The 23,143-nt window shown below is 26.0% G+C and overlaps 1 protein-coding gene across 1 annotated transcript in view; it reads left to right on the top strand.

Annotated features, from left to right (window-relative positions):
* LOC145828885 (ficolin-2-like) overlaps positions 1-21,898 on the top strand; it is a 33,866-nt gene extending 11,968 nt beyond the window's left edge. The window contains exon 7 of the mRNA XM_082936631.1: positions 21,764-21,898. Within this exon, the coding sequence (XP_082792757.1) occupies positions 21,764-21,898 (135 nt within the window). The remainder of the gene's footprint in view (positions 1-21,763) is intronic.
* The last annotated feature ends 1,245 nt before the right edge of the window (positions 21,899-23,143 follow it).

Below are 23,143 nucleotides of genomic sequence, written 5' to 3'. Positions count from 1 at the left end.
AACTTATATACAAAATACCAACTACATAATTTAGTTAATCAAAGACTAACAAAATATTTAAAAAATTGTTTGGTGTTATACGTATATTCAAAAATAATCATAAACTTAGAGTAAAAATAAAAAATTATTTTAAAGAACTTTAAGAATACTTTTGTTTTTAATAACAATTATATATAGTTATTTGTCTTAACTAAAAAACTGCTCAATTTACTGAATTTTAAAGATCAATAACATTTAGAGAAAATTAATATGATTTCATGCAAAATACAATCAAAATTTTAATTTTGACAGAAAGTAAATTAATTAGGCAAAACAGCTAAAAAACTCTTAATTTAATTTAAATTGCTGAAATAAAACCACCACTTTACGTTAGACTTAAATTACACAACACCATTCATTTAAAGTATTTTATAAAAATGAAATGTTTTGTTCAGTTCTTTAGTAAAGATAAATTTACCTTTTTTTATTAATTTTCAAAAACCTCATAAATGGAAAACTTACATGGTTGTTTTGATTCATTATCTCCTTATTATTTTATTGATTGTTTTATTTTGTATCCAAGCAAATGTCATCCATATATTATTTAAAATAGGGTATTCCCCTACGAGAGATATTCATATACTGTAAAAATTGAATTCTAAATGATTCATTTGACAAGTCTACTAGGTAGTACAGCACATTTTTTGGTCATGCTGTAAAGTTCATTCAATTGATTTGTACATATGATTTGTATGTGTTTTTGCTTTATTAAGAAGAATCTGAAAACAAAAATAAAAAATTTCCAAAAAATAAGTTTGACGCCCAAAAAACTAATTGTGACCCCAAAAATCACCTATTTTTTTTAACTTTTAGAATTAAACAGTAATAATATAACCTTAACATGTCCTAGACTTATAATTTATGTCTTAGATGAAAGCTTATGCTTATTGACATATAATTTAAGACATATTAATTGCTTTTGATGTATAATTACGTAATAATCACTCTAAATAAGCAAAATTTTTCTGTGAAATGTAGGGGTAGGGAGCAGACTTGTCATAACTTGTTTTTAACTTAATTAAAGCTGTTTAAACTAGAGAGTTCTTAAGCCTGCACTGTAGTAAACAAAACAATAAAAAAAATTAAAAAGGAGAGAATAAGCTTAAAAAGAAGTTAGTAATGTAGTTTTATGCATTTTTCAACTAAATTTTTCTTTATTCATATTAGGTTTTAAACGTTTGAATAACCTTTCGTGTATTGAATATATTTCTATTGTTGTATGTGATTGCTTATATAACAACGATAATTAATTTATTTAAATAATAATCAAACTTAAAAATAAATCAAGAATTGTAAATGAAATATTTCTATAAAATTAGAAAAATGTACATTTTTTATAGTAATTGAATATTTTATGTTAAAGATGCTTAGTTGAATTGAAAAAAATAACTAGATCAATTATATTTAGAATGTAGCTATTTATAAAGACTTCTATTTTATTAAGCGCGACCGTGAAAATTGTAAACTAACCTTGAATTTTTTTAGTTATTATGTAAGATAAATTTAGAAGGTTCTTAAATTCATTATTTCTACAAAATAGTTAATCTTACTATATGTTATGATTTTTACATATTTGGATTTTTAGATTTGTGCTAGCATTTTTTAATTTTTAAGCACTGATGAGGTCTATAACCGAAACTTAGTTTGTAAAATAAAGTCTTAAAAGAAAAAATTAAAGTAGTTAATCTTTTTAACAGGAATAAACAACCATTGTCATTTAAATTTTAGTCATAAAAATACTGTTAAACCACATATAACTATTCTTTTAAAAACTAACATATAAGGTATTAATGTCTAGAATTTTAAAATTATCATATATACGAACTTAACAACAATACTTTTTTCATCTTATTTATTGCAGGTTAATAATTAGTTACAAATCACAAAACTTTTCTTATGAATGAAAACTGAAAATCATTTAATTTAAACTTACAAATATTTTTTTTTAATATTGAAACAAAACTGTAAAAAAAAAATAAAAACCTCATTAGTAGAAACTAAAAATTATTAGTTCAAAGTTTTACTTAAGGTCATTAAAAGCTACTTAACTTATAGTGAAAGTCATTACACTGTTTTGTTTTACATTTGCTATACTTCTTTATGACATAAATATTTTTAAGAAACATTTAAAACTTTTACACTGTACTAAATATTATACTAAAATTATAATAGTTTTAATAAAATTCATTGTGAACAGATATAAAAGAAAGTATTAAATTTACTTTTCAAATTCTAAAATGAGTGATTAATTTGAAAATTCTCTATTAAAAAACCTTAATTAAAAAAATGTTCTTATCAAAAATATTGGTTTGTTAAATCAACGAATTGTATTATCAAGCAATAAAATTAAGGCTGTTAGTAAGCAAGAATTCTAAAAAATAGCTTATCAAACACAATGTTCTTTGTTTTTTTTCATCATTATTGATTTATGTTTACAGTTTTATCGGATAAATTTCGAAAAATGTTAAATGCAAATAAGGTTCAAGATGATTTTGAAAATTTAAATCCAGTTTAATACCAAAAAATCATAAGAAGAAGTAGAGAACTTGTAACATATTATTCAAATTTACAAAACTTAAAGAAAAATGCAAGAGAGGAAGATTTTGTTAATACAACAAGATGCAACATTTTGAAATTAAAATAAAATTGTACAAAATTTGCAAAGAAAGCTGTTTTACATAAAGGTATTTGTTTGCTAATTTTGTTTTGTAACTCTGAGCAAATTAAATTTTTATCATATGCTGGGTTATAAATAGTATGTAACAGTGGCGTCGCGTGGTATTTTTTTTAGGTGGTGCAGAGTTTAAAAAAATATCAATTATTTTAATAAAAATATGTTTTTACTGTCAAGTTTGAAAACAACTGAACTTTTGCTACACCTGAAGATAAGCTTTGCTTTTAAGGGCATAGGGGGGATGAAACAATTTGATCTTATTTTATGTAGTTGTTACTAAGCTACAAGATGCTTTTTACAGATTTTAAAAATTCAGTATATGTTTTAAGATATAGCCGGTCAAAGTCAAAGGCAACAAAAGGTTCATAATGGGAGGCACAAACTAAAACAGTGTTTAAAAAAATGTTTTACTCCCCCTTTATGCCCTTAACATCTACTTTAGAATTATTTTACTGAAATTACTTTATACAGTTTAATCTAACTACAAGTCATCTTTTATCAATATAAAAAATTCTTAAAATTTTTGAGATATGGTAATTCACAGTCAGAGGTACAAATGAATCCTTATTTTTATAATATAAACTCTAACAACAAATAAATCAAATCACTAAAATCATATCTTTTTTTTATAAGTTGGCCTCAAAATCTTTAGATGTTTCTTTTATAAAACAAAAAAAAATTGCTAAATTAGATGTATAAAACACCAAGAAAAAAAAAGTTATAACAAAAGTTTTTTTTGTATATATAAAAATATATATTGATACTTAAAAATTGAAAACTTCTCTTCAACAAAAGTATAAAGTTTTAAAAAAATTAGGATGAAAAAGTTTAATTAAAAATTGTTTTAAAAATGGTGGAGAATATAGGTTTTCAGTAAAATTGTATTTTTTGCTGTTTTGGTTTGCTCCTTGTATAGTAAACCATTTTACTCTCTGGCTTTGACTGGTTGTAACTAAAAGTTTAATTGGAAATTTCAAGTTTATTAAAGAGTAACTATTAGCTTTCTGAAAAAGTTAAAATAAGAACAACATGTAAAAAAGTGCCTTTACACCCTCCCCCCTTACTCCTCACTAATTTGCACATTTTTTTTTACAAACATTAACATTTTTATTAATTTTTTTTCTAATTTTAATGTTTTTTGTTGGAGGTTTAAAATTCAATATTTTTTTAAGGGTATCTTTTCTTTATTTAATATTTATTTGTTTTTCATTTTGATGACAGTATTTTTTTAGGAGCTCAACTTTTTTAAGTTTAGTTGTGAGGCTGTTGAACTTTTCAAGAATTTTAAAGATAATTTATAAATATGTAACCATTATAGAAGTAAAAGTTTGGTTAGTTAGTTTTCATGTGGCCATAGGGGTAAAACACTTATTTTTTTATTTTAAATAACCTTGTTATTTTCAGAGTAAAAATTAAAACTGCTTTAGTCAGCCTGAATATTTTTCTAATTTGGTCTGTTTTAATTTATCTTGGGTCATCTTGAGTTTTTAACATTTCTAAGTTATCCTGATTATGAGGCAAGGCAACCATGTTTCAACAATTTTATCTAAAATTTTTGCTTTGTTTATGAAAAAATTAACCCAAAAGTTATATAAAGTAGAGGTAGACTAAATTTTCCTAAAATGTTAAACTACTCTAAGTAATCAAAGTTTCTAAATTAAGGCTATTTACTTTATTTAAATATGTGATTGTTTCAATAATTCCTTTTTTATTTAATATAAATCTAAAATATTTTTCTGTAAGAGTGAACTAGAAGTTTATAATAAACTTCTTAATTTTTTTTTTCAGAACTTGAATTTTATTATTTATTTTATTAACTTTATGATAACAATAATCAGTTATAGTTAAGTTTATGTATGCACATTAAAATAAAAAATCAAATTTTTAAGACTTTGGTGATTTAGGGTTTTTATGTTTTTTTTCAAAATATGCATTTTATGACAAATCATTTAATAAAAGTGATCTGTTAAATTTAAAAAATCATGTGGGTACATAAACTCTAGTTTAATCCTTTGCAGTAGCTTGCTTTGTTTTTATTTTATGTTTACAATAGCTTGTAGATGATACTTAAGCAAGTCATGTTTTAGGGAATTTTCAACTTAGCTTACTTACCGCAAGATATTGATTTTGCGGTAATTCTTGAAGAAATTTTGCTTTTTTGAGTTCATTTGCGGCAGTCAGCTAAGAGTTTGCGGCAGTGAAGTGGGCAAAATGGTCGTTTTCAAAATTGAAGTTTTAAAATAGATTTCGTTCAAAAAATTAACGAAAACGTTATAGATACTTATTTTTTTTCTTAGAAAATTTCAAGGTGGTGCAGTTGCGGCAGTGCAACACCCCACGCGACGCCCCTGGTATGTAATATAATATTGTTATACAGTTAAATTTATTTTGGTTACTATATAAACTTGTAAGATGAGTAATATTTCATGTTTAATTGACAATTGTTACAAACTGGATTAGTAATTTAAATATTTTTTCGTGTTTTAACAAACAAAATCAGATCAACTTAAGCTACATATGTATATATTTGTGTGCGTTAGGTATATTTAAATATTTTTTTGGGCAATATATAGTATAAACAACTATATATATGTGCAAGCTATAGTATATTTTTCTCAAACATTTTCTTATCGTTTGCACTATACGGAATAAAGAAGCAGCTCAAATAGTTTTCAAAATTTATCAGTGTTTAACATTCAAAAAAAAAAATTATTAAATAAAAACTTTACACAAATAAAATAACAATTATTTTCAGACAATTTATCAAAAGAAGACAAAACTTTTTTTATCAGTTTTATAGAAAACAAAGTAATTTTGTACAATAGCAAAGAAATAAATCATTTTTGAACAAAAATACAAATATTGAAAACGTTGCATGTTTCCATCAAATAGCAACAATTTTCTACTTGGAAAAAACTTTTTGTTCATTTTTCAAGAGTGACTTCAATGACATAGTCAATCACAGAAAGTTTTTAGAAATAGACTTTGTTATATTTCAAAAATTAATACAGAACCCTACTTTTCCTAGATGGTATTAGACCCGTAAAATGACTGATACTCGTATATATAGATGCCTTTTTAGGAAAAATAAGGAAACAATTATAAAAGCTATCAATGCTTGGGTAAATCATAATACAAGAGAAAGGAAGAAGTATGAGAAAGTTCTGTTGGAAAAGGTACTGAGTTTTTTGATGAACAGAAAAAACTGTCATTCAAAACAAAATGGTTTTCTAATCCTCCTCAATTGCATGATAATATGTATGTATTGTAAATTTTAAAAGTAAGTTTTACAAAATTATAACAATTATCAACTAAAATAAAAGTTTATATATTATCAGTAATGATTTTTTTTTTAATGTAAAGATTGCTTAGTAATAATTTACTAAACATAACAAATAACTTTTTATAAATTTTTAAAATGGAAATTTTCATGTCCTCTTTTGACCTTTGAAAGTTTGATTAATATAAGATAAATTTGACGTTCATATTATGTTTATGTAAGATTGTTTGCTTCTACTGTTTTACTTTTTTAGAAAACAATACTTTTGTTGTAAGTAATTTTTTTTTGGATTTATTATTTTCCCAAAGAAAATCATTGCATTAAAAAGTAAATCGGGTAAGTTTTCGGTCAAGTACAGTAAACTAATTTACATTGTTTTAAAAATAACAGATACTGTTAAAATAGAAGCTTTTTGAAACTAAACATTTTTTGGTACAAAATATTTTAGCTGACTTAATATTGAATTTTTTTTTTGTAAAATTGTAAGATCATTAAAAAAAAAACTTAACAGACTTAACAATTAAATACGTTCAAGAAATATACAGTAGTTTAGTACATTTTGATTTACTTAAAATTTAAATGAAACTCATGATAACAGTTAAAAAGTTTAAGAACATTCTCGTAAAAAAACACACTAACGAATAGTTTAGAACAAAAATTTTTAAATATTTAACACATGATCTTAAACAAAGAGTAAAAATAAACTTAAATAAATAAAAAACATACAAAAACACTTTTCAAATAGGTACCATAATGTCCTCATTATGTTTCTTTTATTTTTATAAAATAACATTTTTTTTTCTTATTTATAAAAAAAAATCGTGATAGAAATTTTTTACCGTAAATTAAAAAAAAAATAGGGTCGGGGTACGTGTACAATGTTCAGCAGGGGCGTCGCGTGGGGTGTTGCACTGCCGCAACTGCACCACCTTGAAATTTTCTAAGAAAAAAAATAAGTATCTATAACGTTTTCGTTAATTTTTTGAACGAAATTTATTTTAAAACTTCAATTTTGAAAACGACCATTTTGCCCACTTCACTGCCGCAAACTCTTAGCTGACTGCCGCAAATGAACTCAAAAAAGCAAAATTTCTTCAAGAATTACCGCAAAATCAATATCTTGCGGTAAGTAAGCTAAGTTGAAAATTCCCTAAAACATGACTTGCTTAAGTATCATCTACAAGCTATTGTAAACATAAAATAAAAACAAAGCAAGCTACTGCAAAGGATTAAACTAGAGTTTATGTACCCACATGATTTTTTAAATTTAACAGATCACTTTAATTAAATGATTTGTCATAAAATGCATATTTTGAAAAAAAACATAAAAACCCTAAATCACCAAAGTCTTAAAAATTTGATTTTTTATTTTAATGTGCATACATAAACTTAACTATAACTGATTATTGTTATCATAAAGTTAATAAAATAAATAATAAAATTCAAGTTCTGAAAAAAAAAATTAAGAAGTTTATTATAAACTTCTAGTTCACTCTTACAGAAAAATATTTTAGATTTATATTAAATAAAAAAGGAATTATTGAAACAATCACATATTTAAATAAAGTAAATAGCCTTAATTTAGAAACTTTGATTACTTAGAGTAGTTTAACATTTTAGGAAAATTTAGTCTACCTCTACTTTATATAACTTTTGGGTTAATTTTTTCATAAACAAAGCAAAAATTTTAGATAAAATTGTTGAAACATGGTTGCCTTGCCTCATAATCAGGATAACTTAGAAATGTTAAAAACTCAAGATGACCCAAGATAAATTAAAACAGACCAAATTAGAAAAATATTCAGGCTTACTAAAGCAGTTTTAATTTTTACTCTGAAAATAACAAGGTTATTTAAAATAAAAAAATAAGTGTTTTACCCCTATGGCCACATGAAAACTAACTAACCAAACTTTTACTTCTATAATGGTTACACATTTATAAATTATCTTTAAAATTCTTGAAAAGTTCAACAGCCTCACAACTAAACTTAAAAAAGTTGAGCTCCTAAAAAAATACTGTCATCAAAATGAAAAACAAATAAATATTAAATAAAGAAAAGATACCCTTAAAAAAATATTGAATTTTAAACCTCCAACAAAAAACATTAAAATTAGAAAAAAAATTAATAAAAATGTTAATGTTTGTAAAAAAAAATGTGCAAATTAGTGAGGAGTAAGGGGGGAGGGTGTAAAGGCACTTTTTTACATGTTGTTCTTATTTTAACTTTTTCAGAAAGCTAATAGTTACTCTTTAATAAACTTGAAATTTCCAATTAAACTTTTAGTTACAACCAGTCAAAGCCAGAGAGTAAAATGGTTTACTATACAAGGAGCAAACCAAAACAGCAAAAAATACAATTTTACTGAAAACCTATATTCTCCACCATTTTTAAAACAATTTTTAATTAAACTTTTTCATCCTAATTTTTTTAAAACTTTATACTTTTGTTGAAGAGAAGTTTTCAATTTTTAAGTATCAATATATATTTTTATATATACAAAAAAAACTTTTGTTATAACTTTTTTTTCTTGGTGTTTTATACATCTAATTTAGCAATTTTTTTTTGTTTTATAAAAGAAACATCTAAAGATTTTGAGGCCAACCTTTAAAAAAAAAGATATGATTTTAGTGATTTGATTTATTTGTTGTTAGAGTTTATATTATAAAAATAAGGATTCATTTGTACCTCTGACTGTGAATTACCATATCTCAAAAATTTTAAGAATTTTTTATATTGATAAAAGATGACTTGTAGTTAGATTAAACTGTATAAAGTAATTTCAGTAAAATAATTCTAAAGTAGATGTTAAGGGCATAAAGGGGGGGTAAAACATTTTTTTAAACACTGTTTTAGTTTGTGCCTCCCATTATGAACCTTTTGTTGCCTTTGACTTTGACCGGCTATATCTTAAAACATATACTGAATTTTTAAAATCTGTAAAAAGCATCTTGTAGCTTAGTAACAACTACATAAAATAAGATCAAATTGTTTCATCCCCCCTATGCCCTTAAAAGCAAAGCTTATCTTCAGGTGTAGCAAAAGTTCAGTTGTTTTCAAACTTGACAGTAAAAACATATTTTTATTAAAATAATTGATATTTTTTTAAATTCTGCACCACCTAAAAAAATACCACGCGACGCCACTGATGTTCAGCAACAAAACTTTATAAAATATCTTAAGTTAACATTAAGTTTTTATAAAGTAAAACCTAAACCAATGTTTTCTATTAAAAAAAAAAAGTTTATGCTTTATGAAAAAAGTTTTGTTTAGTTTAAATTTCTTCTTTTTTTTATAAAATTAAGTTCATTGCTTTATAATTTAGCAATATAACAAACATAAGGGCAAAAAAGAGGCTAAAATTCTAGCAACTGATATGTTAACCTAAACTTTGCGAAGATTTGTCATGTTTCACTTAAAACCTTAAACTATTAAGAATTGAATTTTAATTTTTACTTTAAAACATTTGGTATATTGATATTTTAAAATATTGTGTGTAAGTTATTTGCTTATCGTATAAAGTTCATACTTAAAGAGTTTTTGTATTTACTAATTTTCAACACTCCTACTTATAACAAAACGCGTCGTAATTTGTAGTTAATTTAATATATCTTGTTGATTCAAGGTAAAAAAAAAAGTTGAAAAAGTCTAAAAAATAAATTTTAAGCTTGTTTATATTTGTGCTACTAAAACTCTGCAATTTTATAAATTCTAAGTTAAATTGTATCCGTGGTGTAAGATTCGATTACCAAAAAGTTTTTTTTTACACGAAACCCTTGGATAGAATTTTTTCGGTGTCTTTTTTTCAATAAACTCTACATAAGAACGCTTACCAAAAGTTTAAAAAAAAAATTTTATGTTAGCTTAATTGTAAGTGCGATTCAGTTTTAAATTTTTTTAAGAAAACAATGTTTCACTCGTTTGAACTAAATCAGAAAAATCACCAATTGAATAAAACGTTATTCAAAAAGGAAATAGATTTTACTTAAATAAGATTTCATTTAATTAATGAACTCGTTTGACTTAGTTTAAACGAGTAAAACATTGTTTTGTTAATAAAACTTGAAATTAAATTGATCATTATGCTTATCATAAAGTCGAGAACTTTTATTGTTAAATATAAATTAAAAAGAACACAGTATTTATAAGTGCAATTAAATTGTGTTTTATTTTCGTTATCAACTTTTTTTAGCGATCTTTCCTTGCTTATACAGACTTTGTTTTTATAAACAATAATATTTTTTTTTTTACTTATTTGTTTCCATTTGAAAAAATAAAACTTTTAAGTAATTCAAGTAAACAAACTCTTTTATCGTCTTCATTTTATGAATTTTCAGATGGTCTAAATAATTCTTTAGAACAATACAAAAATTTAATTCTTCAGAACTAACTATAGCAATCTAGAAGGTTAAGATTACTTTTATCTTTTTTTTTTTCAATCATATTGAATTTCTATAACAATAAGACATAATTATTAAAAAAAAAAAAACGAAAAAACAAGTCATTAATATTATTAAATAAATACAGCTTTAGTGTTACTAGGTAAATTGATTGTAAAAATGTTTTAAAGGTACTTAAATTTACCACTTAAAATATTTTTTTTTAATTAAAACAAAATTGCTATTAATTAAATAATCTATAGATAATCATTTTTTTATAAGAATAATTTTTTATAATTAATAATCTCAATAAAACTTTTTAAATAATAAATAAATGAACGTAGATAGCAGTTATTAGTGTCAAAAATAGTTATTTAGTTTCTTTTATTTTACGTACAATAAGGAAATTGATTAATTACTGTTGCTGTATGCACAAAAAAAAAGTTCTTTTTACTCTTATTGTAGCTTGTTTAATTTAATTTACTTAGAATTGTCATTTATTTAAAAAACAATCATAAAAAGAATAAATATATAAATTTAACATAAATTTCATATAAAAATTTTAGTTAAAAAGTATTAAATAGTTATCGTAAAAAATTGTTTGAGTTGATTTATATCTAAAAATTGTGCTTTAAAAAATTATCAAAACAAAAATTTCAAAAAGTTTATGGTTAATTTTAAGTTATAATTTTCACTCATCGATTTTTCGCCAAAATTTTAGTTTCGAATTGCTGAAAGCAAAACTGTTGGATTAAAAAAGAAGAAATTTAAAAAATCAGAAAATCAGTCCTGTTATGATTTTTTTTTGGAATAAAAACAATCATAGTTACGTTGTTTTCTGCAAAATAAGTACAGTAAATCAAATTTGTGTTTTTTAAATTTTTGAGAAATCTTAATCGAATAAGTTAATTACATTTTTAGTTAAACACCATTAGTTTGATTTCTAACAAGTTTATTGTTATTGTACGTTTAACACCTTCGGGCTAATCATGATGATCAGACTAGTTTAAGTTTTTCTAAAACTCTGAGTTATTCAATCTCATTAAGCCTTTTTTGAAACCTTAAGCAGACAAAAAGGCTTGTTTGAATTTTTTTTTTTTGCAAAACTTAGGCTAGTTTTTATGTTTATCCTGTATTACGAGATACATTGGATATTTCAATCTTTCCTATTCTTATAAATTGTGTATAAAAACATTTTTTGTTACTGTATTTTTATTTTAAGTACTTTATTTTGGTAATTTTTTTTCAGTTTTAAGTTATTAAAACTTTTTAAATATCTTCACAAAATAAGGCCGACTAACTTAAAGGTAATCAGGCTAGTTTTTGGTCATTAAAGCTGCCTTATTTGCCTCGAAAATAACAACTCTTTTCTAAGAATAAATATCAAGAAAAGAATAACAAACTTGGAACATGATATCTTTTTATAACCATGTATAGTAAAAAAAGGTAATAGCTATAAGTTTATAAACGATGAGAAGTTTTATAAATAGACGTAAATAAATTATATTTTATAAAAAATTACTTTGTCTTAAATTTTTTTTACACCAAAAGCTAGATTTAGTCAGGGTTTCACAAATTTATTTCACCATCCCAAGCTTGAATAATAAAATTAAATAAAAATAACTCCCTTAACAGATATTGTCTCTTTACTTGTTAATTACTTATTTCATTTTACAAACTGTAATATTTTTTTATTAAATAACCTCAAATGAGCAACATCAGTAACTTTAGGAAATCCTGAGTAAAACCAAAAATATACATAGACTGCGCCGTACAACCGTATTACTAGCTTCAAAAGTTATTTATTCTAACATGTTTTCCATACTAACTTAACGAAATTTTGTGTATAAGTAATGCAACACTTTTGTTTATAGTGTACACTATAAAACTGGGCTTTTTAAAGTAGGTAAACGTGATGTATTGTATTAGCAACAAAATAAACAAATAAAAGTTATGTTGCAGAAGCTGTTTTGATGATAGTGCTGTGCAGTTTTGTATTTAAGTATGATTGTAAAAAGTAGTGATTTACCGAATCCAAATATTTTGGATTCGGCAAGATCTCAATTTGAGTTTATTATAAATTAGGATTCGGTCGAATCCGAATCTTATTTTCAAACTAAAATTCGGCCGAATCCGGATCTGGATCTGAATCTGAATTCGAATATTTTAATAATTTGAATCCTAAAAATTTAAGCTGCTTATAATGTAAATACAATACAAGTTTATAAATAATAAATACTTATATATTATTGTTTATTCAATGAATTAAGTTTGAACAATATTTTTAACTGGACAATACATAAATAGAATTTGTTTTAGTTAATTTATTCTTAAAAGCGAACAAAAAAAAGAATGTCTTGCTGAAAAAAAAATCAAGCTACATACACAAGAACTTAGTTTCAATATTTTGATATCTATGCAAGCAACATTAACAATTAAATTTATTTTTTTATGCAAAATAAACAAATCATCGACTTTAATAAATTCTTAAAGCAGAAAACAAATTAAAAACAAAGTTAAAATATTTTTTTTTTACTTAAGAATTAATTTTTATTGTGACCATAAACGAATTAGAACATAAACTTTTGCAAGTGTTCATATTTATAAAACAAAGTGCAATTGAAAATAACATGGAGCCGTAATAAACTTAAATGTAGTACCAATTATAGTAAAGGCCTAAAACAAAAGGAACTATCTTGTTTTTCAAATTTGTAGTGAAGAAATAAATTTTTCGCCGGTCTTTGGTAGCAATCAATTATGCTTTTCCACGTACAAATTACCATCCACAGAAAAAGTTCGCTTTAAACTGAGGTTGACTATTGTACTTTATTCAAATAACGTTTTGACTAAACTGTGTTAAGATATAATAAAATTAATCAATTTAAGAATATGGAAAAATTTACTAACTTTGTATTAACATATACTTGAAGCTTTGCAAAACAAATATAGTTTGCTCGCTAATATAAAGTAGGGGAACGGGTCAAAATTGCACGAAGTCAAAATTGCATGAGGGGACTAACTTGCATGAGAATAAAATTGCACGAAGACAAATTTTCACGAGGAAACAAAATTGCACTAAGATAATTTTGCACCAGGGTTTGCACGAATTACATTTTTGCACGAAAGTGCAAAATAACAAAAAAATTAAAATTAGAAAAACAGAGAAAAAAACTAAAGGATAAATTAATTAAAAAATAAAAGAAAAGTTACTGACCGAGGGTAAAAGTTAGGGGTAGAAGTGGTAAAATTTTTTTTTTTTAAACTACTGATAGAAATGAATTTAATAAAAATTAAAATAAATAAAAGCTAATAACCGAAGATAAGTGTTAGGGGTAACAGTGATACTAAAAAAAATAAAATAACTTTACCGACCAAGGGTAAGGGACAGGGGTAACAGTGATAGTAAAAAAAAACTAGATTAAAAATAATAAAATTTTAATTTAAATAAAAATATTTTTTAGTTAAAATTAAAATTTAAAAAAAATGTTTAGATTTTTAAATCTAACTTGTACCAAAAAGTGTCCGTGCAAAATTTTCTGCTCGTGCAAAAGTATATTCGTGCAATTTTGTACGCTTTTGCAAATTTGGACAGCTACCCATAAAAAGTAGGTTTAAATATAATTTGATCTTCTACAAAACTTGTATGTTTATAAATCATAGATAACTTTACAAAAATAAAATTAGTTTAATAAGTGATTTATATTTTATTATAATTTTAGTATCATTGATAACTAACAAACGTAAGCAGTTGCCATTTAAAAAATTTTTTTTAACTAGTTATGGTAACTAAAATATATGACTGTTTTAGAATATGTAGCTTAATACTTATTTTGTTGCTATATAAACCTTTGGTGTAATGAAAATGTTACGTCACATTCGCACACTTCGTAGTTTTTTAAGTTTTATTTTTACTCGCATTTTGTAGAGTTTAATTATTTTTACTTATCAAATATTAACTCAGAATTGTCTTTTTGAAAAATCAAAAACTAGCATTCTTGAGCAAAAATAGTTTTGTAGGAAATATGTTGATACAAATGGTACATCTGATCAGACAATCTGATTACACACAAAAGTAAAACTAACAAAAAATTAGATAACATTTTTAATAAAAATCAGCAAACTTTAAAAATATACAAAGTTCACAAAATTTTATCATACCAACTCGATCATCAGACCACAAGCTTCGGTAGACTGAGACCGGTTTCGTCCTCATTAGGACTCATCAGTCAGTCACAACCGAAAATATTGCAGTCTTCTATCTACAAACGGTTTGTTATGCTTTCACCGTTAGCTGGTATTGATCAGTGACGTCAGCATTGTCTTTTGCCGTGCAAAGACCGGTTTCGTCCTCATTAGGACTCATCAGTCAGTCACAACCGAAAATATTGCAGTCTTCTATCTACAAACGGTTTGTTATGCTTTCACCGTTAGCTGGTATTGATCAGTGACGTCAGCATTGTCTTTTGCCGTGCAACATTCAATACATTGTCAACTAGGCAAGATAGCTGGTACGCTCGTATTGAATACGATTAATGAAAAGATTGGCGAAGTCTACATAGCAAAAGCCTCGATTAATCTACAAACGCTGTATAAATGATGCAAACATGAAACAACCTTTTGAGGGTAATGATCATTGACGTAAGCATTGTTTTTTGCTGTGCAACATTCAATACATTGTCAACTAGGCAAGACAGCTGGTACGCTAGTATTTAATACAATCAACAAAAATAAGCGGTGAAAGTCAGCCGAGCAGAAGCCTGGATTTTCGTATGCCGTGAGACAAGCTCAAGTTTAACATAAGGCTTGATCATATCAATGCGATCATCAGACCACAAGCTTCGGTTGACTGAGAATGTCTAAAAACATTTATAAACTACAGTCATTTTTTGTGTTGACGTGCTGTTGTAACATTAAGGCTTCTCAGATGTTTCTGATGGCTAGTTTTTATTGCATTAAAACCTAATTTTTTGTACAAAGTTGTTTTCTGAATACTAACTCTCTGTGTCGTTATATGCTTTTCAAATATTCAGTTTTAATTAGCAGTTTTTTTTTATTTTTAGCGTAATTCCTTTCATAAACTAAGCTTAGCTTTTTCGCTTCAAAAATTTGTAAGCTTGTCATTTTACACATATAAGCTTATACAAAAGCTGTTAAATTTATCAAAATTAATTGAAAGTACTTATAAAGATGCGCTCTTTTTATTTCAACTTCAACAAATTTTTTTTTTTTTATGGTAAAAAAACATCAGACTCAAACTCTACCCCTTGCAACAATAAACGTTTTCTGGGGAAAAGTGAGTGTGTTACTTCATATGTAATTTTACCTGCCCCATTAATATTTAACTTTAACTATCCAAAAATAAAATAAACAAAAAACTATCTTTTAAACAAATAAAAAGCCTCTGGTGACACGCCATTTGGAGAACACTCACAAGGCTAAAATCTCAACACTAAAAACCACAAAGTGTGGGAAAATCATGAAGCTTAAATCCCTAAGTAAGTGTTCACCGGCGCTACAACAAAAAAATCGGGAGCCGATCATTTCTAACCCGCTATCATTTCTAACCCGATCACTTCTAACCCGATCACTTCTCACCCGATCACTTCTAACCCGATCATTTCTAACCCGATCACTTCTAACCCAATCACTTCTAACCCGATCACTTCTAACCCGATCATTTCTAACCCGATCATTTCTTACCCGATCATTTCTAACCCGATCACTTCTAACCCGATCATTTCTAACAAGATCATTTCTTACCCAATCACTTCTATCCCGATTAAACCCGATCATTTCTAACCCGATCATTTCTAACCCGATTAAACCCGATCATTTCTAACCCGATCGTTTCTAACCCATTTACTTATGTTACGTTTTAACTTTTTTATCTGGATTTCATGCAAAAACAAACTAGTCTTAATGAAGTTATTAAAATATTAATAAAAAAATTAAACTTTTACTTACTTTAAACATAATGATTTTATTGCGTAACGTAAAAATATTTTTAGTATAAATTTTAATTTTAATATTAAATTAATTTAATATAATCTTAATATATTTTTATTACCTCATTATCCTACACATATTTTTAGTTTTTTTCTATTATTTTGTTTTGTTTTTTTCAATACACTTTAAGAGACGTTTTTCGTTAGTCATATACAATTTACTAAATTGTTTACCTTAAAGTATTTTGAACTCTTTTTTGTAAAATTTTAATATAAGCAGTAATAATTATATCTTAGTTGGATCTTATTGTAATTAATGTTACTAAAACAGTTTTAACATAAGCAAATTTTAAAAAGTAAACTCTTACAATTGTAATATTCAGATACAAAAACTTTTATATTACGGTTTAAAAACTGCATTGAAAGTCTTACGTAAATGTTTTGTTATTGCTTACTATTGTATTAACCTTTTATAGTAGGGTAGTTTTAAGTTTCATCTTAATAACTTATACAAATTGTTATGAAACTTGCATAGGCCTATTAAGATAATTGAATTCAAACAAACATTAGGAAAAGCTAAAAACTTTTATTATATTAAGTGGAAAAGCATGGTTTTTAATAGAAACTAGCTATTAAAACAGGTATGTCATATAACTAAACCGCAAAAGTTGTTATGTCGATTGACCGTCTGGATTTCACATCATTAATAAATTCCTACTTAGTTTTAGAGCAAAAATAATTGTTTAACACTAACAGTTAAACAGACAAGTTTATTTGTATAACAAGTTCGAGGGTAATTAAATCTCGCCTATGTTTTAATTGCGACTTAAATTAGTACTTTTATTGACAAACACTTCTTTCAAATTACTTTATTATGAGCAGTTGAAATAACGTAAGTAAAAACAAAATAAGTATTAAAAATAAAACATTTTTAAATAGAGTAATAAATTAATTATAGTTGAATTAATTATAATTATAAGCAGATTTTTATAAAATCTCCATTAAGTTCTTTGTTTGTTTTAATCAAATATTTTTCCAGACGATTATTACACAAAACATATTTATTTTTTATTCATTACAGTAAAGCTAGCTTGTAGTCTATTGACTTTATTCTTTATAGTAGTCTTTTGCACCTCTAAATTTCTATAAATATGATGAGTTTTTTCTTTATTAAAAATTTAAACCTATATAATAGGTTTCACAATACAAACTGGTTTTACTATTTTGTTATAAGTTTTTAAGTTATATAGTCTTATCTAATAATTTATACTTACATTTCAAATATAATGATCGCTAAATAATCTAAAGTTTTTGTGTTTTTGAAAACATGTAAAACAATAACTTTCAAAAGATATCAAGAAAATTATTTTAGAAATATTTACTATTAATCGTGAGAATAATCGTGTTTTTGCAAGTTTAAATTTTGAAAACTTATAAATTTTTATGAAAAATGTAAGTTTATTTTGCCCTACATAAACTTTATTTCAAAAGAAAAAGTTAAAATGCGTTGTAATAAGTTTTCGACACTAAACTTTCATAGTTAAGTTTATTATAACTAAATATAACTTAATTACAGTTAATCTTTATATACAATTTACCAGTTGATTTCAGAATTAAAATTAAATTAAAGTTCGAGTAAATGACAAGTTCTGAATATTTTAAAAGCCTTCTACCTCTACTTTTGGCTTTGTATTAAACAGTATACACTTTCGTTTAAAGAACTTAGAATTTAATGATATTAGTTTTAAAAGAAACCACCATTATAATTACAATTACTAAACTTTATTAACTGTATTATTTAAAGTTTCATAAACGCTGATATTAATATTTTTAAATAGTTGTATTTCATATAAATTTTCCTTGAATTTGGAGGTAAATTGGTAATTTGGTTTCTACACTTAAAAAAATATATTAACCATATAGAATCGTTTCAAAAGAAAGTACAGAATACTTTAATCGCTGCGATACTCATTATATTTCTTACGTTGACGACTATCAAAACTTAATATTCAATCTTTAGAATACAAAAGACTTATACTTCTCCTAATGCTTTTTAAAACTAATTAACTACACTTGATTAATAACCTAATTCTAAACCTTATTGTCAAAACAATAAATGAACCAATTAATATCAACAATTAATTTTTAACAAAAGCTATCTGAACATTAGGTTTTATTTTAAACAAAATAAACTATACTTCAAAAAAAAAACAATTTTGTTGAGATTATTTTTTTTAAACAAATCCTTATCTTTAAAAAATAATAATTTAATATATTAATACAGATCGGCTAAATAAATTTCGGTTTAGATATGATCGGGTTAGAAACGATCGGGTTAGAAATGATCGGGTTAGATATGATCGGGTTAGAAATGATCGGGTTAGAAATGATCGGGTTTAATTGGGTTAGAAGTGATTGTGTTAGAAATGATCTTGTTACAAATGATCGGGTTAGAAGTGATCGGGTTAGAAATGATCGGGTTAGAAATGATCGGGTTAGAAATGATCGGGTTAGAAGTGATTGGGTTAGAAATGATCGGGTTAGAAATGATCGGGTTACAAGTGATCGGGTTAGAAATGATCGGGTTACAAGTGATCGGGTTAGAAATGATCGGGTTAGAAATGATCGGGTTAGAAGTGATCGGGTTAGAAGTGATCGGGTTAGAAATGATCGGGTTAGAAGTGATCGGGTTAGAAGTGATCGGGTTAGAAATGATCGGGTTAGAAGTGATCGGGTTAGAAATGATCAGGTTAGAAATGATAGCGAGTTAGAAATGATAGTAAACCAAAAAAATCACACCAACAATCCAATCATGTGATCACCGCCACCAAAGTGAACTCACAATCAGCTGTTGAGCAAATGCATAAAACTAGTATTATAATGAATACATTAGCATTAAATAACTATCTTAAAGCTTGATAATTAACTAATTTACTAAAACGGTACTCAGGAAAAAAAAATCTAAAAATTAAGCTAAATTAGAAAAAAAATAAAAATAAATAAATAAAAATTAAACAAAAACTATTAAGAAAAATGTAGTTTCTGAAACTTGTATTGGTGGAATTAATTTTAGTCTAATAAAAGTCAGAAGAGAGAAAAAAAAATCATTTATGCAATAATAATTAATATATACAGCTAACAAATAAATATTACAAAAATATAATAAAAACTGGATAGTAGCAAAAAAAAAACAATCACGCACAACCATACAATATATTTCCCCATCAACAGACCAAAACCAGCTAATCATGATCAGAGTAGACACAAACAAAATTGACCATACATATAATAGAGAAACAGATAAAAATAACAACCAAAAGTAATTAATCAAAATCTGCATGCAACACAAAATATTCAACCACAGCACTCTAAACCTACTCAGAATACTGGCTCAACAAGAATTTTTTGTAACTATATTTAAACTGATCTTTTTTTAAGTTTTTAAAAATTTTTGGAACACTAGACCACAACTTAGGGCCCAAATACTTGAAGGAGTTTAGGCCAAGTTGTGTTCTAGGTCTTTCAATAACAAAATTATTATTTTTTGAATGTCTTGTATAGTGTGTATGAACCATACTTACTGGAGTAAAACAACTGTGGTCAACCTCAAATCCTCTCAAAGTATTCAGCATCAACTTACAAACTTGCAAATTAAACACCTCATTAAATTTCAGTATACCAGTTTTTAAAAACAATGAATTTGTAGGAGTCAGTGCAGGTACGCGACAAACATATCTTACAATTCTTTTTTGCATACAAACAATTGGTTTCAAATGCCAACTAGCAGCACCACCCCAAACAGATATACAATACAGGATATGAGGATAAAACAAACTATAATACACCATTTTCAAAGTACTCGTATCCAAATAATATCTCAATTTTGACATCATAAAACAACTTCTTGAAAGCTTAGACTTAAGGTACTTTAAATGTGCCTTCCAATTTAAATTATCGTCTAATACCACACCTAAGTGTTTAATATTTTCACTCTGCTCAATCACAAAACCATTTACCTTAACACTGAATTCATTCTTTTTTGCAGTTCTATTAAACAGCAAAAACTTAGTCTTTGAATAATTAATAAACAATCTATTTTTACACAGCCATTCATCAATTTTCTTCAACTCCATATTTATAACAACATTAACATGGTCAATATCACAATGTTGATAACTCAGACAAGCATCGTCTGCAAACAATCTCAATTTAATATTTGTAGCTGAAAATATGTCATTTATATATACAAGAAACAACAATGGACCAAAACAAGAACCCTGAGGTATCCCAACATTCAAAATTTCACGCTCAGAAACAACATTATTTACAACAGTAGACTGACTTCTATCTTTTAAATAACTTTCAATAAAATTTAACATTGAGCATTTTATATTATAACATTTAAGTTTTGATATTAGAATTTTATGGTTAACAGTGTTAAAAGCTTTAGCAAGATCCAAAAAAACAGAACAATTTACCTTTTTTTTTCACCAGCCTCAATTAGTTCCTCAACAATCTGATTTACTGCTAACTCAGTCGTACTATTTTTCTAAACCCACATTGTTTGCAGTGCAGTAAATTATTTGACAGAAAATAACCACTCAGTCTCTCACACACCAATGACTCAAAAATTTTAGAAAAAGGAGACAAAAGAGAAATAGGTCTATAATTATCTACATTGTTTTTTTTTTACCATTTTTATAAATCGGCACTACCTCAGCATGTTTAAGAGAATTAGGAAACACACCATACTCAACACAACTATTATACAACATAGAAAGGTAGGGAGAAATTATTTTTGCACTAAACTTCACAAAACGAATACTAGGGACATCAGAACGCACACTCTTGTTAGGGTTCATTGTTTTAATATAATTTTCAATTTCGCTCGCTGATATATTCTTAAAAACAAAACCATTTTTTACAGAACCTATTGAAAACTCATCATAATCACAAGCAACATGTGTTCTTTTTTCAATTAAATCATCAGCAATTGACACAAAATTTTTATTCATAACATTACCTTTTTTTTTTGGTTCAACAACAACATTACCATGCACATCAAGCACACCATTGATTTTTGAATGAGAGATAGGCTTAGTAGCAACAATATTGTTAATTATTTTCCACAACTTTTTACTGTTTGTTTTGTTTTTGTTTACAACCTGTTTAAAGTAAAGTATTTTAGATCGTACAATAACTCGATTCAGAATATTTCTATATTTTTTGAATGTAATTGAAAATTTTTTTGTTTTATCTTTGATGGCAGACTTAAACATTAGATTTTTCTTTTTAATTGAAACAATAATCCCCTTTGAAATCCAAGGTTTAGCTTTTAGTTTTTGATCTTTTTTATTTAAAATTTTAATTGGTGCATGATAAAACACTGTGCTACCAAACACACTCTCAAATTCATTCCAACACTCATTTATATTATTGTTACCCAGACTAGGAGCCTCACTGGTTTCCTTCGCAATTGCCTCGGTTTCAGTCTCAACAATCTCATCGGATTCCAGGTTAGCAGTAGTCTCGGAACAACTTATCTCGGTTCTGGACCGAGTTCTGGTTACCTTCAGGACTAATGCCTTTTTTAAGGGTTTTAAGGACATAATTATATAATTATTTGACTAAATAAAATGAAACTAAATAATGTTGGTTTATTATGTACAAATACGCAATGACAGCTCACAATAAGTTTAGACACTTAATGTTAACAAATAGAAGGAAACGCGCTCCGGATTCCCCCTTTGGCGTGTCACTGGTCTCCGTTCGCTCAGCTTCTGGCACTCGACGTTGGTCCGTCTCGTTTGCAGAATCTGGCTAGACGTAGCGTGGTCTGTTTCCTTTCCTTTCCGTAAGCAGAGCGGCGATAAATACGATAATAAATAAGCACGATGATATCAATATGTATAATTATTACAATACAAATACAATAGTGAATAAATGCGGTGATATAAATATATATAAATATTACAATGCAAATACAATAGTGAGTATATATGATAATATGAATATATAAACAATACGATAGAGTCAAACAGTATGAAAACAACTTGTTCGTTGAAGTGTAGCTAAGGTTGGCGCCCAGTCTGTGTGGGTTTACTTGCTGAGATGAATGTATACTTTAACTTGATTGAACGCTGTGACTCGATCGTTGAGTCCAACTTAGAGTGTTTACTGAAATTCTCGATGCCACAGAATGTGTGGGCTTCTTCGATTAGATGGTTGTTGAAATCTTCTTGCTTGAAGATTGACGATGTTATTTCTTTTGCGGAGCAGAGTGTCGCTTCTTGCTTGTTTCGTGGTGGATTGCCCGCTTCATGCTCTGATCGGGCGTATTTATAGATTTTGAATTCTTTTTCTAGAATTTTCCATAAATCACGCGATCTCTCATTTGATTCTCTCATTTTCCTGGACTTTGGACTGTAGATCACTTGATCTCTCATTTTATTCTCTCATTTTCCCTTAGCCACACCCATGAACAGCAATTTCCAGTTTAATCAAGAAATCAAAGACAACAATCATTTTAACTAGCACTTATTTTGTTTGTGAAAAATGTTTTTTTTTTTTTTGGAAAACAGTTTTACTGTTTTTATTCAATGTTTTCTTTTTTAAGGAAAAAAATATAATATCAAGTGAAAAACATTAATTCCTTTAAATTATAAAAATTTGGACACAAGGCAAAATAAGATTTTGCACAAGTGTCCTACATCGACTTATGTTTTTCTTTTTTTTTTTTTTTTCTTTTACTAAAAAAAAATTTTATCAACTTGTAAAAAAAAAACTTATGAGAAAAAACTATTATTAAGGGGACGAAAATTAACTTA

Source organism: Thalia democratica, chromosome 2 (assembly GCF_965202585.1).
Source record: "Thalia democratica chromosome 2, ktThaDemo2.hap1.1, whole genome shotgun sequence".
Classification (NCBI taxonomy): Eukaryota; Metazoa; Chordata; class Thaliacea; order Salpida; family Salpidae; genus Thalia; species Thalia democratica.
This window is presented reverse-complemented; position numbering and strand designations above follow the sequence as displayed.